Source organism: Drosophila montana, unplaced genomic scaffold, assembly GCF_035044405.1.
Source record: "Drosophila montana isolate Dmon_TW-CO22-7 unplaced genomic scaffold, ASM3504440v1 contig_3733_1, whole genome shotgun sequence".
Taxonomy (NCBI): Eukaryota; Metazoa; Arthropoda; class Insecta; order Diptera; family Drosophilidae; genus Drosophila; species Drosophila montana.
The window spans coordinates 4,274,986-4,290,912 of NW_026998620.1; the positions used below are offsets into that span (position 1 = coordinate 4,274,986).

The 15,927-nt window shown below is 41.2% G+C and overlaps 1 protein-coding gene across 1 annotated transcript; it reads right to left on the reverse strand.

Annotated features, from left to right (window-relative positions):
- Positions 1-5,187: 5,187 nt before the first annotated feature.
- On the reverse strand, positions 5,188-15,179 carry E5. The gene is made up of 3 exons (XM_064694225.1): positions 13,675-15,179; positions 6,268-6,425; positions 5,188-5,874 (listed from the first exon to the last, which is right to left on the reverse strand). Exons 1-3 carry the CDS (start codon positions 14,582-14,584, stop codon positions 5,314-5,316), a joined length of 1,629 nt encoding a protein of 542 aa, XP_064550295.1. The 5' UTR covers positions 14,585-15,179; the 3' UTR covers positions 5,188-5,313.
- Between the last annotated feature and the right edge of the window lie 748 nt (positions 15,180-15,927).

Below are 15,927 nucleotides of genomic sequence, written 5' to 3' on the forward strand. Positions count from 1 at the left end.
CCAACACGCGTTCCTCTAACATAAAAGCTCGCATCTAAGTATTAATCCAGTGTATTTATTAAGCCACTAAAAGCTGCCTTAAAACGAATTAAAAAGCTCATTAAAGCTGCTTTAAAAGCACTTTATTGAAAGCACAGACCGTAAAAATTGAGGATCAGTTAAGGCAGCTTGGCATTATTATTTTTTTTTCGGAAACATCTGGCATTTGCACTTTATTTAACTGTGGGCTCATACAAATAAAGTTAATTGTTGTTGATGATTAAAAGCTCATTAAAAAGCATTCATTTATTCATTTTCGAAAATTGACAGTATAATACCGGCTGCTGCGCCGTGTTGATCGCATTTCGCGCGGCCGTAAAGCTTTCTCCTTGCGAACACTTCATTTGGCTGGAGTTGGATCAGAGTGTTATTTATGGCTGCTGCAAATTAACTTTTCCTCGTGGCTGTCATGGAATCCAATTTGCCAATTGACGCCTTAGTACTAGACCGTAAAACGGTCAACGCATTTGCTGGGCATTTTGGGCCTGGCCTGGCCCGGCCCGGCCCAAAAAAAAAAGCTAGTTAAAGCTGGCGACTTGGCGGCGCTCTGCTCATTTCAATTGAATTTATGTGCCGGCAAGAGGCGCCACAAAAGTGCAACTTGCCCGTTGGCTCGTAGGTGCCAAGTCTGAGAGTCTTCGACCGAGTCTCTCTCTCTCTCTGCTGATTTATGGCCAAAATGGGGACTCGTTACGAATTGTGCCAGAAAAATTGTACGAATATACGTTTACCTGTACCTGAGCTTGTTTTATTAATCGAGCGATCGGCCGCCCACGTTGCGGGCTGGCTCATAAAATGCGCCAAATGAAGTTTAAACTGCAATTCCGTTTGCATTTGGCTGCCTCTGTTTTAGCTGCCGCCTCTTGCCATACAAATGGCCGCTAAATAGCAAAAAGAGTCAACAGCAAAATAACAAGAGGCCAACAACTGCGACGCCTACGCTGTCGCCGGCACGTCCGCTGCACTGCAGCATGTGTCAGGCCATCAGCCCGGCCCCCTCTCCCACCCCCTCCACATACCCGTAACCATACCCGTAACCATTCCAGCTCAACGGCTGTTGTCAAATTTGCGCTGCCTGCTGCACTAATGACGCCCTTAATATGCTCCAAGTGCCTGGGCAGGCTCACAGCCGGTTGACGGTTCGGCTGCGCTGTTGACTTGGCTGAAAGCCATTTCCCTCTCATTTCCCCCGCTCATTTGCGCAAATTTGTTTTCAAAGTCGTCGCCGTCATTGCAGACACGCCAAAATCAAACGAAATACTTTGCCGCACACTTTGTGTTTGGGGTTTGCTAACATTCAAGCACTACAACACGGTTATTTAACTCTATTTGCTTTTACTTGCTTCCCTAAGAAGTTGGGCACTAGATACTCTCCTCTTGGTAGTAAGTTTAATACTTTAAATATAATCAAATTCAGCTGGGTTCGATTCGAAAAGGAACGTGAAACTTATGATGTTAGTACAACATTTAACTGAGATGTTTTGTAGATGAAATAGCCTGAAACATATATAATAATAATAATAATAATAATAGTAATAATATTAATAATAATAATAATATTAATAATACTAATATTAATAATAATAATATTAATAATAATAATAATAATAATAATAATAATAATAATAATAATCATAATAATAATAATAATAATAATAATAATAGTAATAGTATTAATAAAAATAATAATAATAATAATAATAATACTAATAATAATAATAATACTAATAGTAATAATAATAATAATAATATTAATAATAATAATAATAATAATAATGATAATTATAATAATTATAATAATAATAATAATAATAATAATAATATTAATAATAATAATAATAATAATAATAATAATAATAATAATAATAATAATAATATTAATAATAATAATAATAATACTAACATTAATAATACTAACATTAATAATACTAATAATAATAATAATTATATACAATTTTGGATAATAAAGAAACTAGAAATTGTTGAAATTTAGGATGATTTATGTTTGAAGAATTAGTTGTTAATTCAATGACCTAATTCTTAACGCCTTTGTACGGCAGATTTAACATATTTGGTATTTTTGAATGGATAAAATGATATCTACATAAGCTTTGCAGTAAAATTTAGAGACAAACTTTAATTAATAGAATATTACAGATGAGCTAAAAGAGTTGGACTTACCGGATCAATAGACATATATACATAAGTAAAAACTTTTTTAAAAAATACAAATATATGTCTTAAGTATATTGTTTAGCTGCAATGTTCGATGGTTTTTTATTTAAGAACTGGGCTTAAATTGGAGCTAGCTACGCGAAAAGAACTCAATTGTTGTTCTGACAAAGTTTGGAGGCTTTAAAACTATGGGCGGGCCTTTTTAATTTATTTACGGACTATATATGAAAAACAAAATCCAAATTGTTTCTTTTTCCAGCGTTAGACTTAAACATGAATAATTGGTATGATAAACATATCTATATGGTATATGTCTGTACTACTTGCTTTACAGGTGAATAAGGTTAAAAAATATATCAATACATTAGCATAAAGGAAAACCTCTTTTCCTCTATGAGATTTTTATGATTCGCTTGCTTAGTTTGTAGCTCCGTCTGTTATTTCATTCGCCATCAAATGTTGAATGTTGATTATTCGGATTGTATATATGTTGTTTGGTATCTTCAGCAGAGTAGCTGACGTGTATGCAAAGAGGATATGTACATATGCATGTGGCAATAAGAGTAACCCCTTCCGTTTATCGAAGTCACCTGCACCTGCACTCAGTTGCACTACTTGGGCCCTGCCACTTGCAGTAGACAACTTCATTGTCTGGTTCTGGCTTCTGTTGGGTGTTTTGGCTAAATGCTCATAAATTTCGCACACATGGAGACATGGAGGAACGCCTCCCCCATGCACACACACACACACACACACACATGGCCCACTCTAATAGCAATTAAGTAATTCTCACATCGTTTATGCAAAATACGAGAATTTTCAAGCCAAGTCGACCGAGCCAGGTTTGAGTACCTGTGCTCCGTTTGCCACCCAGTTCCTAGTGCTTGCTCGCGTGCAACCTCAACACCCTTTGCTTGTACTCAAGTGGCCCATAAATTGTTGGCCAAGTTTCCACGCGGCACGCCCACTTTTCGTTGCGCTGCTTTGACAACGGCAATTACCTTGAACTTTTGTCTGGCCCCGGCACGCTGTCAGTTGTTCGGGCGGAATTGCGATTCGGTGGAAGCTCTTGCTTCTACAAATTTGCCATATCAAAATCGAAATTTATTTATATTGTACTTGGGGTTAGCTGCCGGGCACGAGTCGCCCTCTCCTTCCCTCTCTCCCCCCCTCTCTCTCTCTCTCAGTGAGTCTGTCTTTTCGCCGGTTTTGTCAGTTTAATTTTTTGGTTTATTTCACGTTTCAGTTTAAATGACGCCAAATTGCTGGGCCATTAGCCGCTTGCTCCATATGCATATTGCGGCCGTATATCGTCGCCGCCGCCGGCTCCGCTCAATCCTTATTTATATATAGTAGTAAATAATTTTTATAGCCAATCGTTTGCATTTTAATATCAATTTCGCATGGTTCGCCTCGTCGCGATTTTCCCAATTGCCCTCGCTTGGCTTCGTCTGTTTGGCATCCAACAATCAATTCGACAGACGTTTATTTTTTTGGCCGCCTTATGAGACCGTAATTCGTGATTCGTAATTGTTGATTGCATTTTGACTGTCAACGTGCTTCGGTTGCCCAGAGACTACCCAAAATGGTTCGACAAAGGGGTATCCGCAACATCAACAACTCAATAAGGGCGCTTGTTAGCATTTCGAAAGTCATCGAATTTTCACTGATTGTTCATTGGCAGCTGATCGATATTTATTATGGCCCTGGCTATTATACAATTTCATAGGAAATAATGTTATATTCAAGCACAAGTTTACCAAGAGGAAATCATTCAAGAGTTCACGTAACGTAACGTAATGTAATTATCTGTAATTCCATCCATTTTCCGCTCGTATTTACGATATTCGAAAATCGGCAATACACGTTTTGATTTATGTTTTTTATTGGATATAGGAATTTATACAAATTTGTATATTTATTTCTGTGCAAATGTATGTAACAGGCAGTCGGATTTACCTCCGACTTAGCCGAGTCGATCAATCCGCATTCATGTCGAATAAACGCGGCGATCTCAGAGATCATAGCTCTTTCCGTAGCCAGTGCAGCTTGTTTTGACCCATCGATAACTTACCCGCTTAACATGAAATCGATATTAATCGATATCAAATTACAGTTTTTCAAGCATATCTCGAAGCTTACAAGAGCTAGAGACAGCTAGCTTGGTATGTAGACTGTTACTTACATATCCAACATTTTTAAATACCTCGCCTCCTTACTCCAAAATTGTAATACAATTAGTTTTTCTAAGTAAATTCCTGACCTTTGGTGTTTACTCAGATTGGAATGCCATATCTATAGAAATCGGACAATAAACACCGAAGTTAACGCGTTTTCCATAGTCTTTCCATAAGGAAATACTCAGTGAAGAGGAGGAGTCTAGAGATGTGTGCGGGCCAGGTATTTTCGACACGACTCAGCATAAACACAAAACAAACTTCTTCAAACAGAAAATAGTCATTAATTAATTGTTTCTTTCCACAATTAAAGAACAGGAATATCGTGAATTTTATTTTATTTATTTTATTTGCATATTTTTCAAACTTATTATCCATTGTGTTTACTGTAGTCTGATCCTACAGATCGTGCTCTTGGTGTTGAGTAGGCTTGGACGAGTTCTCAGCAAGCGGATTGTGTATGTAGTATAGAAGAAAGCTAGAACTGTAAAGATAGTTCGGCGCTGGATGCAGAGAATCTCCTAATCGACTATGTTTTGTGTGGTTAATTCGCATGATTTTCACACAGGGCGGTGGATTGACCGAAACGAATGAAATACTTCCACAATGAATTTTAACATAGATATTTAAAAGCAAAATAAGCACTTTACCGCCGTATTGTGTACTTACGTGATAAATGATACCTACTGTGAAATATTCAGCTTTTGGCAGTCGGCACAAACAGTTTTTCTATATATGGGTATAATTTTACGCTCGGATGCTTCGCATGGTTATGCACGCAAACTCAAGTATCATATTAGATAATTAATGTATGTATTAAATTAATTTATACACTTTAAATTAAGTAATTTACAAATGAAAGGAACACAAAGTAGCTGGACATTTAGGCTAAACAGTTTCCAGTCCAGTTTCGACGGGGGCATTACTGCTTTTCACGCTCCCGCTCCCGTTCCCGATCTCTCTGCCGCTCGCGCTCCTTTTCAAGCAAATACATTTGCTGCTGCTGCATAAAGTGTTGCTGCTGCTGTTGTTGCTGCTGCTGCTGCTGCTGCTGCAGGTGTTGCTGCTGCAGGTGTTGCTGATGGTGCTGCAGCAATTGTTGCTGCTGATGGGGCGTCAAGGCGCCCGCCTCGCTCTGCTGCTGCAGCAACTGTTGCTGGTGCTGCGCCAGCTGCTGCTGGAACTGTTCGCGCAGGCGCTGATGCTCCTCGGCATCGAGTTCGCTGCCGTAGTCGTCCATGTCGATCACCTCATCCTCGTCGTCCTCTTCAATTTCGTCGTCATCCTCCACATCCGTGGAGCTGTGCTGGGAGCCATCGTGCTTGGCATCCTCGTCACCATCGCCGCTGCCTCCGCCGCCGCCGCAGCCGCCGCCTCCGCCGCCCGAGGAGCTGCCCTTGTTGCTCTTCGCATCGCTGCTGTCGCCGCCCTCTTGTTGCATGCGCTTGTGCTTGGTGCGCCGGTTCTGGAACCAGACTTTGACCTGGCCGGGCGAGAAACACATAAACATCAGTACACAGTGCAAGGATTGGGGAGCTCAACCCTTTGCTGCAGGTCGTAAATAAATTAAACGAGTCTTTTAATTCTATTTGCCTGCCCGCGCCTGCCGCCCAGCTATGCCCAGCTATGCCCAAAGGGCCCACCCTCTGTTGCCCCCTCTTAGCGCTAATAACTTGGTAACTCCCGGCACTTTTGGCCGGGCTAACGACCAGCTGACATGCAATCACTTAACGCCCGCCCGCCCGGGGGTTGCTCCTGCCGGGGCGGTTGGGGTTGGGTCTGTCCAATTGGGCAAGGCATTTATTGAATTTGATGCGCATTAAGCACGGCCATCGAAAGGGTTGCCCGCCTTCCGCCCTCTCCTGGTGCTGCTTACCTGCGTCTCCGTGAGGCTAAGTCCTTGGGCCAGCTGCTTGCGCTCGGCGCCCACCACATAATGATTGCCCTCAAAGGCGTGCTCCAGCTTGAGCAATTGCGTCGGCGAGAAGGCGGTTCGCACCCGCTTTGGCTTGCGAAATGGCTGCAGTAGGAAGTCTGCAAGGGTTGTTGAGAACAGATACCAAATAGATCAGATATGGTACTTACGAGTATTTAAGACGTACTATTGTGTTTATTTCTAAGCAATATATATAATATATTATTATATTCTTTTTGGGTTTTTTACAATTAATATAGAAGCTAAAGAGGTAAATATTATATATCTGGCGACTGGGAATGCGACAAGGTAATTAATTAAAACTATTAGCCTAAAGGAAGCTGGAATAGAATAAACAAATAGGTCTTTTATATATAAAACTAAAAATCTAGATTTTAATATCTATAAAGTTACCCCTCTTTGAATAGCCAAAGGCGTGAGAATAACATATATTCAATATATATTTAATGTATCTGTTTTTTGAACCAACCCAACAGTAAAGAAAACTTTGCTCCACAATATAAACAATGTATTTTTAAATAGCTTCGGTGCTTATAGTCCGATCTTTCTGAAATTTGCAGTGCATAAATGTGGCAACCAAATGTGTATAAATACCAAAGAACAAGGCTTTAGCTTTAAAAAATGTTTCATATTTTTGGGGAATCTAAAATGTGAAATATACCAATTCTGTCTATACAATTCGAGATCCTCTCAATTTGCTGCTTTAATTTCTTATAATTTTCAAGTAAGAAAGCCAGGTGTACAAATCTATAAATGTCTATTTTATCGCAAAAAGACATCAATTCAGCTCGCCGTTCAGATCGAGAATATATATGGGAGATGTTGCTTTGTGCTTGTTACATATAATTGCATATGAGCATTTTAATGGGCATTTAAAAATAAATAATGGGAACTAACTTTTCTAACAGAGCGTAAAAAGTACTCTCAATTACACTACTTAATGACAATAACTATAAAAAGTGGCTCAATTTCAGCCGCCATTTCCATTTCCAGTTTCATTTTGTGTGTTTTAAGTGGCTTTCACACTGAGGTGGAGCAAAGGGAAAAGTCAACCACGGATGATGAATTTTCCAAGCATGACGCGGCGAGTGGCGAGTGGCTGCTCGGTTTTTTTTTTTGGCGTTGTCATTAAGTGTTGAAAAGTATTCAAATATGGCCGCCAGTTGGCAATGGCTGGCACACATTTTGGCGCTATAATTTGTTAATTACGTGCGAGAGCCGTCCGCCTTGCCCCTTGCCCCTTGGACTGTCTGCCAATTAGGCGACATGGCCCTCAATTTGCTGCTTATGATTTCCGCGAATGCCGCCGCTGAAAGATGCCGCACATTCGGGCCCGGCAGACTCATTACAAAACAATAAACAAATTTCCAGACATGGGGCTGAGAACACATAGCATACATACAAGAAGACAAAGGCCAATGGATCGTGCCGGCGTCGGCGCTGTGTCTGCCATGTCTCGGCATCGCTGATAAGCGAAACAATTGCGCAGAAGCCGCCACAGCCACAGCCAGAGCCTGTGCCTGGATCTGGGTCTGTGCCTGGGCATGGGCTCGCCTGAACGCCAAGTTGAACACTTTAGCGCGCCTAAATGTCGACAAAAGCCGCCAACGACGCCTCCTTCGGCTGCTGCTGTGGTCCATTGTTCAAGCGTCGGGCCCTGGCACAACGTGATATTTTGACGTTTATCACGATTTCAGGAACGGCTTCGCTTCGCCTGGACTCTCTCACGTGACGCTGCGTGTAGCTAGCAAAATGTTTGCAATTGAGCCACAATTTGAATATTGATATGGTTATGGATATGGAATGTGCCGGAGCGAGCTACTGTGCGAGATTTACCAGCTGAGATTTGGCTGGCAAAATGCAGCAGCAGGCAAATCTATGCCATAATTATAATGATTAAGTAAGACGGGCTGCTGCTGGTGCTGCTGCTTAAGATCACCTGCAGGAAACTCTTTTACAAAATCAATATTTACACTGCAAATGGCTAAGATAACACAGCCCAACAGGATATCGTTTAGCTCAAGGCACATAGCTAAGCCCAGCGCACAAGGCAAACAAAAACAAATAACAAATGCGACAAAGGCTTCAGACTCGGGCAGCTACTGAATTGTGTCGACCTGTGTTCTCTAGCTTGTTAGTGCTGAACGCCTAGGAAAACAAAGCGAACTTGTCAATTTGACACTTCATAAATGCAACCAACCGCGCACAGTGCCTGCTGTATCTTGTATCTGACAGATGCGAGCGCTGCGCCCCGAACTTGACAAACAATTGCTGGCAGCAGCCCATGATCCACTTTTTTATGCTGCCGTTTGCCGATTGCCTGACATTTGTTACATTTGACAGCTAACAACGCCGGCTACAAGATGCCACTGCAACCGGCAACTGCCACAGGCAACTGGCAACTGCAACTGCAACTGGCAACGACTTCGGATGCGACTTATAATTGATAGAGCGCGCCGCACAATGGCTACTTAATTATTTTTTCATAGACTGTCCCCAGTCATCGATCGGTTCGGGACGCAATGCTTCTCTCAATGAACTGCGCGCGCTGCTCGCTGAGCAGCTCGTTTTGTTTTATTTCGTTTTGTATACCCTTACAGAAGGTATTTCGATTTTGTTACGTAGTGTGTCACGCATAGAAGAAGAATTGTTTGACTTAGTAATGTATATTTATATTTATATATATACGCATATTTATTTATATTTATATATAATATACATATTATTATATATCCTTGATCAGTATCAACAGCTGATTCCATATAGCCATATTTATCTGTCTATTCCCCTCTTGGTTTCTAGGATTTCGTCTTGAATCTTTGCATCTTTGGGATACCTAATTGGTTTGCTATATAAAACACTCTTTCTTTTTCAAGATATTTCGAAGAGATGAACGCAGCCGAATTAAACAAATGAGCAAGAAACAGGAAAAAAAGGATATTTAAATCAAGCTTTCTTTTGCTCCTTACTCAAATCTGTTTTTTTGCAAACGGACTAATACTAAAACTGAATAGTTTGTCGAAAGATAACTTTTTTTTGTATGTTTAAGATATTTAAATCAAACTTTACTTTGCTCCTTGCAAAAATCTCTTCAGCAGCGGACTACTCTATCATAAAGCTCTACATGAAAATTAGTTTTAAAGATGACTTTTATTTAAGATATATAAATCAAACTGGGGAATCTACACATACTTCTCAAAAGTAATCAAAACAATTCCTACATATGGGCGAATCGAAACTAGAGTTCTTCACTAACTCAACAACAGCGGACTACTATATAATATAGCTCTATAAAAGCAATCAATCGCAAATAAGGTATTTGCACACTTCACATATGTCTGCAAGGGTATTCAATCTTCGGCGCGCCGATTGTTGAAGGGCCACAAAGAAACCGCCGTGCGAAAATACGCGCAATTGACAATTAATTGATGTGTCCGCTTTGCTGTTGCTTTTTTTACTGTTGTTGCTGCTCACACCCTTGTCAGCTGTCATTCTCATATATATATATATATATATATATACACTATATATATTTTTTTTTGTATGATTGAGGTGCTGGCTGAACACTTTGAGCTCCCTTCGCACTCTGATTGATCGTTGCTTGTGTGTGTTTTTTTTTGTCCACCTTATTATTTATCCCATATGTATGTACAATTGCAGTTTTTTTTATGTGTTTCGGCTTAAGTTTTATGCTCTCATGATTTTTTCATTAATTTATTGGCATTCGCTGCAGGAATTGCAATTACCACGCAGTACGTTGACATTGAAGATGATATCACAAATGAAATCGAAATCAAATATTCCCTCAGTTAGGGATAAGTGATCCTTCTTTGTAGTTGCGAAAAAAGCGAACACTTTATCAATGGATAAAGACTTATGGACTTGAGCAGAGTTGAGGTTTTATTGGGGTGTTAATTTATAAAATTTGATTTATCTATTTGCGATTTCTAATGCAAAAAGACACATACTCTATACTCATGCTCGCAATATGTAAAAATATCTTGAGATTTAATTTAGCTGAATGAAATATTCTCGAAATATGTTTTGTTTTTTAATTTGAGTATTTACATAAATAATAAATAATCTATTAATGCAATAAAATATTTTCGAGATAATATTTCGAGATTTAATTTAGCTGTTCTTCGATTTATTATTATTATTAACGTAATTAAAGTGAACAAATATTTTTGCATACATTATACATTTTTGCATTTATATTTGCACATATAATCTCTTGGTTGATGTGATTTAGAATGCTGTCAATTTTATTTAATCGCTTGCCGTAATTTAAAATAATTATAGTCGCTTTTTTTACAAGTGAAATAAATGTGCACTAATTTTTCTTAATTTTTGTATAACTTTGCGCTGTTATCGAAAAAAACGTGGTGTTTTTATTAGGCAACAGGGCTTCATTGTGGTTGAGACCTGTTGGAATATCTATAATTAGGCTGTCATCATCATTATAATCATGATGATGATGATGATCTGTGGCATTCCACACCTGAGACCCTTCCACACAGAACGACGCGCACGAGTTAGTTACAATGAAAACGAAGCACTTACAATTAATGAATTCGTTATGCGAAACATTGACATTTCCATTTTCACGTTCATAAATCAAGCGAAAATTACAGCACTTAACTAACGATACAGAAAACAACAACAACAGAGAATACTCCGCCTGCTTTATAATGGAACATCATACAACATAATTAAGGCGTAACGCGGTCCGTTGAAAGCAGGTGAAAGGCGTGTGAGTGTGCCGAAAATGAATATACCCCAAATATACGGGGGAAAATAAAAAAAAACAAAACAAAAACAAACACGACGAAAAAAGTTCTTAACCTCATGTGTACTTAACATGTGAGAAATGGCGCAGCATGAAAATTCAAATTGTAATTATGAGAGCAGAGCGAGCCAAAGAAGAAAAAAAATATGCAGCATAAAAAGGTTAAATAATAATAAATGACAATGTTGTGTGAGACGCATGCGGTTAGGATCGCTTCGCACTTGGTTGAGGAGGGAGGATGAGGAGGGGGACACGACAATGTCGAGAATGGGAACTGGTCTCGCATTGGAAATGGTCTTGCGATGGGTTCGTTTGCTTGGATGCCCCAAAACCTCAATTAAAAACGCATTAACATTTCACTCGTTGCACTTTTTGCCCTGCTCTCCATGTGTGTGTGTGTGTGTGTGTGTGTTATACATACACCGTAGGGGCTCTGCTCAGCGAGTGGCGCCGTCGCTTGCTAGCGCCATTAATTGGTAATTTTGAGTCTACTCTCACACACACACACAGCCAAGACACACACACACACACACGCACAGCTGGCTGGGCATTTAGGTACGCTGCTTGACCTAACGATGTGTGTAATGTTGTTTAAACAATTTAATTAAAATGTAATTTGTTTGAAAATACTTATGAAAATGGGTTCGTTTCGGAATGAAATGGTTTGGTCTGTGCCCAGCTCCACGCCCCTCCCCCCTTCACCCCCTCCTAGCCAACACGAGCGCCCTCTGGCGACTCAAAATGGTCATTGCCTTCTGCTGCCGCTGCCGCAGTCGCAGCCGCAGCCGCAGCCGCTGCTGTTGATGATGATGAGGCTGATAGACGTCTAATTAACTTGTAATAAATGTTTGCAATTTGCTTATTTAACTTTAATTATAAGGTGCAGCAGCAACAAGAACGAGAACAACAACAACAACAACAACAACAGTTGCTCTTTATAAGTGAGTTATTGCGTGGTTCGGACTGGAGAACCATTTAGTGGTTCTTTGATAGATCTGAGCTGCAACTCTTTATACTCGCACACAAAGTGAAAAGGGGTATATTGGCTTTGTACATTTGTTTTTTTGAACACACTTCTTGCATGAGATAAAGTGCTATGATTAAATGGCCACACCCACTGCGGGCGTGACAATTCGAGGTAATCATAACATCCACAGTTTTAGAGCTAAAGTAACCAAATTTCAAATTAAGTCTGCTAATAAGCTTCTGGAGTAAACAAATTCGGAATAAATATTTCTGATGAGCTTCTTCAAGATCTCTCCCGATCAAAAAATCGTAATGATCGACAACTATTTACAAATGTGGCGGCTAGCTTATTTTAAGATAACTGTGAAAGAGTATTACGCAGTCGGTTACACTCGATTGCAACACTTTTTCGTGTGTCTCCCATCATGCTTAAGGGTTTGGTACACGTGGAAAGTGTACTTTGAGCCGGGTTGAGCTTAGTTTAAAATCAAAACTTGCACTTGCACTATTTGTTTTACAAAAATGTTGTTGATTAAATAATATAATATAATAGAAATAATAAAGAAAACAAATTATACTCTTATCCCCCCTATTTAATAGACTCAGGTTCTAAAGGAAAGCAATATAAACTTTGCCAGTCAAGAGGAGCTTGGCTTGCAGATACACTGTACAACAAAAAAGCAGAACAATTGCTTGCAGTCAAACTTAAAAGCACATTTTTGATAGAAAAAATTATTGCTTTTCAAGAGAACTTTTTTATAAGCATAAATTCAAAGTACTTAGAAATGCGATATGTTCAAATCGAACTAAGAACAATTTTGGATAAGCATAAATTCAAATGGGATATGTTCGAATCGGTTGCTCTGAACATTAAATTGATTGAATTTTAGTTTATGTATATTTCGATTACTTTTCTTGTATGTAGAAATTGTGGGACATAAAAATCTCTATAATTTTCGGGAACGATTGGGTTGCAAATTTTCCAAGACATCCGTCGATGGCACAAAACTTCGAAAGATTTAGTTCTTACAAGGTTCTGCTTCTGAAACAGCTAACCATTCACTTATTTTCTCATATTTAATAATTCTCATCAAAATAAAGCAGAAGTCATTTATCAAATCAAATAATATATAATAATATATAGACAATATTTGTCCAGATTACATTTTTGTTAAATCTATTCTGAAGTAAATTTAAAACTTCCAAGTCTTTAAGCCAAAATCGATAAAAGACCCAAGAATGCTTTAGCCAAAATCGAAATACATAAATGATTAATCTTATAGCCTAATTCCACTGTCAAAATTTCTTACATTTTTTTGCGAATTGCACATTTTTTCTAAAAATGTAAAATGTGGCCTGTACGATTTCCCATAAGAAAACACATTTTTCACATTTGCAAAATATGTGACATTTGCAAACATGTGTGTATTGCCAATGGAACCGCAAAATGTGAAGTTTGTATATGTAACATATTTTTATATCAGTGGAATCAAGCTACAATGAACAAATATTTGTTAGTTCCGTTGCGAACTAGTTCATTTAGCTTTCAGTTCGTTTTGACTGAGGCGGGTGGACTAAAGATTAATACTTACTGCCTGGAAAACGTGGAAATATGCGTCCGTGTCGACTGAGTAGCCATGGATACAGCGGATAGCTGTCCCGTATCAGATGCGGTGCGGTCACGAATGGATGATGGCCATGGGGTGGCGGATGACCCGGATGTGGGCCACCTGGAAAGATGCCCAGCGGATGGCCAGGCGGCAAATGCGGCGGCGGTGGGCCATGATGCGGCCCCGTTGGCACGGGCGGATGCTGCGGATGTTGTTGTTGCTGCTGCTGCTGCTGTTGTTGTTGTTGATGATGATGGTGCGCCAAGGCGGCGGCCATTTGGAACTGGGCGGCGAGAAATGGTGGCGGTGCAGCTGCTGTGGGCCGAACTGGCGACGGATTTCCCGGCCCCGTGCCCGTGGGCGAGGCGCTGTCCGTGGACCGTGGAGCGCCAAGTAAAGCTAGATTTGCCGGTGCCGGCAGCGGAAGCGGACGAATAAGTCCGGGCAGCACAATGGGAGCTGTGGGCGCCACAGACGCAGCGCCCGCTGGGGATGGAGAGCGGCTGCCCGGCGGAGGCGGACTACGTGAACGATCGTCCAAGGAGGCACGTCGCCGGCAATAAATGAAGCCGCGCGGTGTACGCCTCTCGATAATGGGTGAAGTGGGCGCCACAACTGGACTATCGCCGCGTGGCGAGGCAATTACGCTCGCACGCTGCGTATTTGGCGGCTTCGTTGGCGTGGACGACTCTGGACCGACTATGGAGTCAATGCTGAAGGCCAGCTTTGGCTTGCTGCTGCTGCTGCTGCTGCTGCTGCTGGAGGAGCAGTTGACAGCTGGAGCTGCGGACGATGCTGGGGCGGACGCTGTTGTGGAGCTGACAGAGACCACAAAAGGATTCGTCGGCGCCATCGGCAGCATGTTGAACGTTTGACGACCGCACGTGACCATTTGGCGCGACGATAGCCAGAGATTCGACAATCGGATAATTGAAAACACCGCACAAGGGTCACACAACAACAATCGATGGGTCAGCGGTTGAGTATCACGCACACACGCACACGTTTACGCACACACGTGAACACATGAATAGATCTAGAGTTAGGTTTAATGCATCAGCGATTGGCATCCGTCGCCGACATTGATAAACTGGAGCGCGCTGTCGCTGGTGTTGCTACTGAAGCGTGGCCGTCGCACTTCACTGGACAATTGGCGTTGATAACGGCAGCGACAGAGGCAGCGGCAGTGGCAGTGGCAGTGGCAGCGGCGCGTTGACAACGTCCGTCGATTGCGGTCGTCGCGTTGATGAGCACTGTCAACGCCATTAGCATTATGCGAGAGCGGCTAAAGGCGTCTAATTGCCGGCGAGAGCGAGCTATTGGACGCGCTGCTGCCCGCTCTCTATCTCTGCCTGCCTGCAGCAGGGGGTGGTGGCAGAGCTGGCTGTGGCTCTGCTGGGGGCGTCGGCGAATTTGGCGTCTCGTGAAATTCGCTTTACGTTGCGTTATGTCGCGTGGCGTTTGCCGCTAAATGCGCGCGCGAATGTCTTGCCACAAAATCACAAAACCAAACTGGCTGTCGCTTCATTTTTTTCACGGGCTAGCATTCCAACGGAGCTGCGGATTTGCTGTGGCCTGTTGTTGTCTCGCTTGGCCCCAGTGCGCGTGGCGCATGCGCCAAAGCAGCGCAGATAAACCTGCTTCGCAGCTGTGTGTGTGTGTGTGTGACTGTGTTGTGACCACTCGTCGTCAGTCTGGTCCACATTTGGCGCTCTCTCGCTCGCGCTCGCGCTCTTGGCGCGGCTCTCTCCGCGGGGCAGCGCTTGGCCATTTTTCGCACCAGTTTATGACAGCGAAACAAACAATTTGCGCTAAACAAAACAGCATCATTAAAGCGTTTGTGGTTTTAGTGCCCAACTGGCTGCTAGCTGAGAGAACTGCGCTGCTGGGCTGGGGCGGTGTTGGAAAGTGGGCAGTCAACAGTATGGGCACAGTGGTTGCAAGGTTCCGAAAAAAAATGGTGAATGTTTAGAAGGAAGTTTTAGAGGGAATTTTCAGTGTTAGATATTTGACAATTTGAGCTCTTATTAAAAGAAAGTTGTAAAAATAATAACGAAATATATAAATATCTGATTAGTCTGTTCAAGTGACTAAGTCGTATTATTTTAGCAAATAGACAGTGCTATTAATAAGTTCAATTGATAGATAGTTATTATTCGAGTATACTATATTAATTTTAATACAAATATATGCACCTGAGGTTGATGAGAATTTAGGCTCGAACTTTAAGCTGGG

Bases quoted from the DNA above. Each gene is read 5' to 3' on its own strand.
- E5 (XM_064694225.1), bottom strand. From the start codon at position 14,584: ATGGTCACGTGCGGTCGTCAAACGTTCAACATGCTGCCGATGGCGCCG. The intron at 6,426-13,674 runs GTAAGTATTAAT...CAACCCTTGCAG, and splicing joins ATTTCCACGTTTTCCAGGCA to ACTTCCTACTGCAGCCATTT. The intron at 5,875-6,267 runs GTAAGCAGCACC...TCGCCCGGCCAG, and splicing joins TTAGCCTCACGGAGACGCAG to GTCAAAGTCTGGTTCCAGAA.